Here is an 8,371-nt window from a genome sequence, read left to right as displayed (position 1 = left end):
TTTTATGGCGGTTTTGGAGCAGTGGCTTCTTCCTTGCTGAGTGGCCTGTCAGGTTATGTCGATATAGGACTCATTTTACTGTGGATATAGATACTTTTGTACCTGTTTCCTCCAGCATCTTCACAAAGTCCTTTGCTGTTGTTCTGGGATTGATTTGCACTTTTTGCACCAAAGTACGTTCATCTCTAGGAGACAGAACGCGTCTCCTTCCTGAGCGGTATGATGGCTGCGTGGTCCCATGGTGTTTATACTTGCGTATTATTGTTTGTACAGATGAACGTGGTACCTTCAGGCGTTTGGAAATTGCTCCCAAGGATTAAACATACTTGTGGAGGTCTACAAATTTTTTTCTGAGGTCTTGGCTGATTTCTTTTGATTTTTCAATGACGTCAAGCAAAGAGGCACTGAGTTTGAAGGTAGGCCTTGAAATACATCCACATGTACACCTCCAATTGACTCAAATGATTAGCATATCAGAAGCTTCTAAAGCCGTGACATCATTTTCTGGAATTTTCCAAGCTGTTTAAAGGCACAGTGAATTTAGTGTATGTAAACTTCTGACCCACTGGAATTGTGATACAGTGAATTATAAGTGAAATAATCTGTCTGTAAACAATTGTTGGAAAAATTACTTGTGTCATGCACAAAGTAGATGTCCTAACCGACTTACCAAAACTATAGTTTGTTAACAAGACATTTGTGGAGTGGTTGAAATGACTCCAACCTAAGTGTATGTAAACTTCTGACTTCAACTGTATATATCATCCCCATCTTTGATGCCACTAGGTCAGTGTTTCCCAAACGGTGGGTCGTGGACGATTAAGCTGAGTCGTTTTTGGTCGCAGCCAGAACCGGTCCTGGTTACAAACAATTGTTCCCTTTACTTGGTTGGTCCAATTCCACAAGCTTTAGATCGGTCAGAACTACTGGGTTGTTTCATTAGGGCACAACGTGACAATTTTTTGTCGATGCTGCTGGGGAAGAAAGATGAGGAGAAGCCTATCCTTCTGGCCTGAGAAGAGAAGATGCTGCTGGTCTCTCTCCGTTTCTGACCGTTTTCTTCCATTTCATGCCTAATGAACACGACCCAAGTGTCTCTTACAGTAGGTCTCCCCCCAGCCCAGCCCAGCAGCATCTTCTCAGGCCAGAAGGATAGGCTTCTCCTCATCTTTCTTCCCCAGCAACGTGGACAACATGGAGGAGGAGAAGAAACAGAACTCCACAGCAAAGCTGAGCTCAAACAGCTCCAAGTTGGCGCTCAGTATCCACTCAAACACGGCCGCTAGGTGCTTGTACTTGTATTCCTCCTGTACAAACAAGATGGCGTCTGGCGGGGTCAGAGATCAAGGAGAGAGAACAGTAGTTGTTGGGTGACAGGTTATGGCATAACCTTATTGAGTTTATGTTTATAGTAACCCTACACATATGTTCAAAGGAACACGGACGTCGAAGAAGTTTGAACATAATCATCAGTAAACAGACAAAACACACAGAGAGGCAACCTCACTGTCAATGTTCTGGACGGTATCTAGTTGTTATCAAATACCACTACTACCTAGAACATACTGTGCCTTTCAGGACCTGTGAGTGTTTGCAAAGTTGAAGACGTATGGAAGAGGACACTCCTATTCTTGTATATTCTTTCTTGCATTGTGTATGCACACCCAGCAGAGTTTAACAGGTTCAGGGGTTATAAGATCAGGGTTCAGGGGTTAGGCTTATAGTGTTCATCAGTGCAGGTGAAAGGATACAGCCAATGGTGACGATGATCTGGACCACAGTAGACATGACTCGTGCTGGGTAGAGGAACCACTCCATCCGGGTCAGTACACACTTCCCTGTGAGCACCGTGAGGAGCAGGCTGTAGAAACAGATACACAGGAAGCTCACCGCAGCCCCCAGGTAATGGGCCAGCATCAGGTATGCGGGCTGGAGGAGAGAGGACAGGTTACAGTTAGTATCAGGTACCTTAGCTAGAGGAGAGGCTTAAGACAAGGTTCCATTTAGATATTCTGGCTGCAAACGACAAAGCCAAAGCACTTGTAAGAGACCTTATGTCACACAATACTCTATTTCCTCAATGATGGATATGTTTGGGTGACAGAGAACATTCTAGGAACCTCTGTTAAAGGAGGAGAGTAGAGATCACTGGAATTATGTGCCTGAGTTGGACATGTTTGAATGACAGCGAACATTCTGGGAACTTCTGTTAGAGGAAAAGAGTACAGTCTGAGCCAGAGAAAATACCTGTTACCAGGTACCTCGGCTAAAGAAGAGGGTCTCTTCTTTAGCTGACAAAAGACAAGAGACTGCATGATCTTCTTCTGAAGAAAACATCTGACAAACTTTTAGGTTAATTATCTGTCTACATCTATGAAATAACGTCAAAATGGTACACATTGACATGTCTATTTTCCCATTGTTCTTTTCCACTGATGTTCTGCCATTTGTAAGTATGTCTGCACACAGTAACAGACCTACCAATCCTGTCATTGATAGTTTGTTTGCTTTGTTGCCAGTCCTCTCTTTGTTTATAATTCAAGATTTCATTAACCGAAACTCAAGAGATATTTTCAACCAAATTTGGGGAGTTATGTGGGAATTGGACCGGTTCTGAACAGAGATACTGGATATAATGACGAGATGCTTGTGTCTCCGCCCTAACAATGGGTGGGCTGTCAAGCTCCTGCCTATTCCTCTCTTTGGATTGATGGATACATCTCGTTATTTTAATACTTTTTGGAATATTCGATGAGGGGTGTTGACGTCAACCGCCTGTATTCAATATTCATGAGGTATGCTAGCCTCATGAATATGCATAGACGTCTCGAATTTCAACAGGGAAAACTCCGATAAGTGTTTTTTCTCAAAGTTGCTGGGATGTCACCTGTATCACACTTATATCAGTACACTCATAACAACCTAAGCATTATTAAACTTCTATTAGATCAAATAAGCCTCACGTATCAAAATAGCAACTGACAGGTGTGGCATATCAAGAAGCTGATTAAACAGCATTATCATTACACAGGTGCACCTTGTGCTGGGGACAATGTGCAGTTTTGTCACACAACACAATACCACAGATGTCTCAAGTTATGAGGGAGCGTATGATTAGCATGCTGACTGCAGGAATGTCCACCAGAGCTGTTGCCAGATAATTGAATGTTGATTTCTCTACCTTAAGCCGCCTTCAACGTCGTTTTAAAGAATTTGGCAGTACGTCCAACCGGCCTCACAACCGCAGATCACATGTAACCATGCCAGCCCAGGACCTCCACATCCGGCTTCTTCACCTGCGGGATCATCTGAGGGGGTGCTGAGGTATATTTCTGTCTGTAATTGTTATGACGAGTTTCTCTGGTATCGAGTACTTCAGGATGTAACAGAATAGTTAAACACTTAGATGGAGAGTTGGTTCAGAGTTATTTAATATTACAGTACCGGATTCGCATGACAAGCGGTACGGGCGTAGCCTATTGTCATCCGAATTATAGGCATACAAAATCTCTCAGTTTATATACGGTTTTGCAAGGTAACTCCATCCAACAGTTGCCAACCATTATTGAGTGTCACTCCCAACAACAATAGTATCATCTTGCAACCCAGTCAGCTCGCACCCTAATAAGGATATTCCATCACGTACTCATTCTAAGATTAACACAAGTGGCCCCCAAGCTATCTTGGCACGCAGACCTTCTGTCACCCACCAGTGACAGAAATAATTACATGGCATGTCCTCATCCTCCCAATCCCATGCAGCTCATGAGATCAAAGACATTACACCTGGTTCCAAAATGAATGCAATCAACTTTCACCCAGTGCAAAACATGCCTACCCGGGTGCCCAAGCCAGATTAATCGAATCCCCTTCATCTGCCAGTCGATGACATGGCACACAACCATTGGTTGATGCATGCAACGTCTGAGCAGGGGAACGCGACCAAAGGGTCGATTGACTGGCTGCATCACCGCTTGGTATGGTGGTGCGGACAGCCTAGTACATCACTGGGGCCGAGCTCCCTGCCATCCAGGACCTCTATACTGTATCAGGCGGTGTCAGAGGATGGACCGATAAATTGCTAAAGACTCCAGCCACCCAAGCCATAGACTGTTCACTCTGCTACCGTCCGGCAAACGGTACCGGAGCATTGGCTCTCGGAACAACAGGCTCCGAGACAGCTTCTACCCCCAAGCCATAAGACTGCTAAATAGTTCATAAAATGTGCCTCCAGAACAGCCTGAATTCTTCGGGCATGGAAAAGTTACTCAATTGTTATCAAGGGACCTAACGGTTGCCAGGAAAACATTCCCCACACCCTTACACCACCGCCACCAGCCTGTACCGTTGACACCAGGCAGGATGGGGCCATGGACTCATGCTGCTTAAGCCAAATCCTGACTCTGCCATCAGCATGACGCATCAGGAACTGGGATTCGTCGGACCAGGCAATGTTTTTCCACTCCTCAATTGTCCAGTGTCGGTGTACCCACTGGAGCCACTTCTTCTTGATTTTAGCTAATAGGAGTAGAATATGGTGTGGTCGTCTGCTGCAATAGCCCATCTGTGACAAGGACTGACGAGTTGTGTGTTCCGAGATGCCGTTCTGCACACCACTGTTGTACTGCGCCGTTATTTGCCTGTTTATGGCCCGCCTGTTAGCTTGCGCGATTCTTGCCATTCTCCTTCGAACTCTCATCAATGAGCTGTTTTCGCCCACAGGACTGCCGCTGACTGGATTTTTTTTGTTTGTCGCACCATTCTTTGTAAATCTTACGCTTTGAACACACCGACTGCGTCATTGCGCAAAATAGTATGCAGCATCATCTAGATATGTGTGTAACAAAAGTTCAACATTCACCTTCTGCTACCATTTCTGTCAAGCCGTCTATGCATACAGTTTGACGCATACGTTCGATAAATCCAACGTATGCACCACACAGAACGCACTGCAACGCAATGCTGCAAGGCAAATGCAGCGTTCCATTGGAAATGAATGTACTTCTGGTGTACCAAAACGCAATTACGCAGTCGGTGTGTTCGAAGCGTTAGACACTGTCGTGCGTGAAAAGCCCAGAAGGCCGGCCGTTTCTGAGATACTGGAACCGGCGAGCCTGGCAATGACGATCATCCCACGCTCAAAGTCGCTTAGGTCACTTGTTTTGCCCATTCCAACGTTCAATCGAACTGTAACAATGCCTCAATGCCTGTCTGCCTGCTCTATAGAGCAAGCCACGGCCACGTGACTCACTGTCTGTAGGAGTGAACCATTTTCGTGAACGGGGTGGTGTACATACACACTCACAGATAAAACCCACACATATTCACATACACTACATATGCATATGCACACAACACAAACACACATACACACACCAGTGGAGTCTGGTGGAAGGAGCTATAGGAGGACGGGCTCATTGTAATGGCTGGAATGGAATGAATGGAAAGGTATCAAACACATCAAACATATGGAAACCACATGCTTGATTCCGTTCAATTAATTCCATTCCAACCATTACATTGAGCCTTCCTCCTATAGCTCCTCCCACCAGCCTCCAATGACACACACACACGCATACTGACAACACAAACACACACACACTTTTACACTCATAATTTGCTGCTGCTTCTTTATTTTACTCTTATTATTATCTATCCTGATATGCCTAGTCACTTCACCCTGCCTTCATGTACATATCTACTTCAAATACCTCGTACCTCTGCACATTGATCTGGTATTGGTACTCCCTGTATATTGCTCCATTCTTGTGTATTTTATTCTTCTTGTGTTACTCTTTGTCTTTTTATTATTCTTTTTTAACTCTGCATTGTTGTGTACAGTGTAGCCAGCCGCGCAGGCCTAAGTCGCTTGTAAGTCACTTTGGATAAAAGGGTCTGCTAAATGGCATATATTATATAATATTTACTGTATGTAATACATGGAGTACTAACATTGCAGTTCCCAGCCACAAAGGCCCCGACGGCCGCCACTCCACCAAACACCAGGGTGAATCTACTGAGCATGGAGTGGACACTGTTCCTCTCCAAGATGTGAGCATGGTGGAAGATACAGAACACCATAACTAAGGAGGAGAATAAAAATGGTTATTATAATGCATAAGATGTTTATACAATAGGAGCAACATCACGTCTGATCTAAAACAATGTGATTATATGATTATTATTCAATTAGACAACAATAACAATCAACTCGTAATAACTTTTATTTTGGTAGATGTTTTCTGAACAGGACAAACAACATGTTCGATATGAAATATGACTAGGGCCCTGTGCTTTGGTTAATCAGGTCATATGACTAGGATTTTAACCTTCATTTTTTGCCTTTTCCCGAAATGAAAATTCAACCAAAAATGTAAGCAATTGATGGGGACACATTATTATTTTTTGTTGTTGTTGTATTTTACCCCCCTTTTCTCCCCAACATCTAATCGCGATCCAATTACGATCTTGTCTCATCGCTGCAACTCCCCAACGGGCCCTGGAGAGGCGAAGGTCGAGTCATGCGTCCTCCAAAACATGACCCGCCAAACCGCACACCTTAACACCCGCCCCCTTAACCCGGAAGCCAGCTGCACCAATGTGTCGGAGGAACACCGTTCAACTGACGACCGAAGTCAGCCTGCAGGTGCCCGGCTCGCCACAAGGAGTCGCTAGAGTGCAATGAGCCAAGTAAAGCCCCCCCAGCAAAACCCTCCCCTAACCCGGACGACGCTGGGCCAATTGTGTGCCGCCCTATGGGACTCCCGGTCACAGCCGGTTGTGACGCCTCAAGCACTGCGATGCAGTGCCTTAGACAGCTGCGCCACTCGGGAGGGCGAAAAGGGGACAGTTTGATTAAAAAGCTTTAAATAAAGGTTAAAATCCAGGTCATGTGACATGATTATCCAAAAAACAGGGCCCTAAATATGACATACCAAACCGTTTTTAAGGGTGACCTTGAGATAAAATAACATCTATGCACATTACAATATTATATTATTAGCACATAATCGCACATACTCTCATCTTTGTGCCAGTATAGACATCTGCATAATGCATAGAGATCCAGTTGGACCTGTGTATGGGGTGTGTAATCTGTACAGTCACGGAAATAAACTTACACAGAAATGAACCAGCATTGATGGTGGCTGTGAACAAAGAGTTTTCTGGTAAGTGTGTTCCACTCGAGCTGCAACAAACAAGGCCAAAGCATGTGTAAGAAACCTATTATTTAAAATAATACTTGAATTCCCCAGTGACAGAGAACATTCTAGGAATGTCTGTTAAAAAGCTGACTAAGTGTTCTGATGTGAATGGAACAGAGTTAAAGTTCAAATTCTAATTAAATGTTAAATTCCATTTCAATTAACAAACTTAAAAAAGAAAGTCTGATTAAAAAAATGTATTTTCAGGATATTTGTTTTGTTTTCTTAGTAGGATTTCAATTATCTTCTTCCCTTTCTGAACAGATGAAATACTGTTAGTTGACCCCAGCCTTGGTATAGTGGTCTATGGTTACCTTATGGTGGGAACTTCACAACATGCCATAGTTGTATTGTTTCCGCAGAGGTTCCCGGGGGCCCTGAAGACAGAGGAGGGGAGCTAATCATGGTTACAGACCTTCCTTTTATGTATAGTGTGTATACACTATACGGTGGTCTTCATCCCTGGTCTTGGAGGGCTACAGGGTGTGCAGGCTTTTGTTCCAACCCAATAGCAGGAACACTCCTGATTCAACTAATCAAGTTGATGATTAGTGGATTAATTTAATTAGGTGTGTTGTTGCTGGGCTAAAATGAAGAGACTGTACACCCTGTCAATCTCCACGACTAGTGTTGAACAACTTTGCTTTATAAATATGCTTGTGTTACATTAAAGCAATGTATTTCATTAACATAGAATTGGCTAAGATAACCAATCACAGTGGTCTGTAGGAATTCTCACAGACAGAACACAACGTACCAGTTGTTGAGGGAACACACATGGTCATAGCTGTACGCCAGGCCATACCTGAAACAACAAAACAAACACACCCATTTGATATGATTGAAGTGCCTAATTATCTATGTTAAGATGTATGTTTTTTCAATTTATAATATTGTACGATTATTTTATGAGCGTTTATATCTTGTTAAACTTAAATAACCTCTTCCCTATGGCCTTTATCCACATTGCTTACAGTATATGTGGTGAATCTGTCATTTAGGAAATAACTGTGTTTACCTCATTGTTTACCTAGTAACTAATTACCTGCTTTCTTATTGGCCAATGCATTAATTGTGTTGGATAAGCTTTATTGAAACAGGAAGTGACAGTCAGTTCTAGTGTGGTTGCTGATGGTGTTCAATGTGGTTTGACCTTTAAAGCTGCT

At 43.5% G+C, this 8,371-nt stretch overlaps 1 protein-coding gene across 1 annotated transcript in view; it reads right to left on the bottom strand.

Moving 5' to 3' along the window:
• Positions 1-715: 715 nt before the first annotated feature.
• Positions 716-8,371, bottom strand: part of si:dkey-228d14.5 (uncharacterized protein LOC796266 homolog) — a 33,833-nt gene continuing 26,177 nt past the window's right edge. The window contains exons 2-7 of the mRNA XM_045213944.1: positions 7,963-8,010; positions 7,520-7,582; positions 7,122-7,189; positions 5,953-6,083; positions 1,752-1,929; positions 716-1,327 (exon numbers count right to left, since the gene is read on the bottom strand). Of these exons, the coding sequence (XP_045069879.1) occupies positions 1,140-1,327; positions 1,752-1,929; positions 5,953-6,083; positions 7,122-7,189; positions 7,520-7,582; positions 7,963-8,010 (676 nt within the window). The 3' untranslated portion in view covers positions 716-1,139. The remainder of the gene's footprint in view (positions 1,328-1,751; positions 1,930-5,952; positions 6,084-7,121; positions 7,190-7,519; positions 7,583-7,962; positions 8,011-8,371) is intronic.

This window comes from Coregonus clupeaformis, unplaced genomic scaffold, assembly GCF_020615455.1.
Source record: "Coregonus clupeaformis isolate EN_2021a unplaced genomic scaffold, ASM2061545v1 scaf0176, whole genome shotgun sequence".
Classification (NCBI taxonomy): Eukaryota; Metazoa; Chordata; class Actinopteri; order Salmoniformes; family Salmonidae; genus Coregonus; species Coregonus clupeaformis.
Note: the sequence above shows the minus strand (reverse complement) of the source record. Positions and strands in the feature narration are given on the sequence as shown.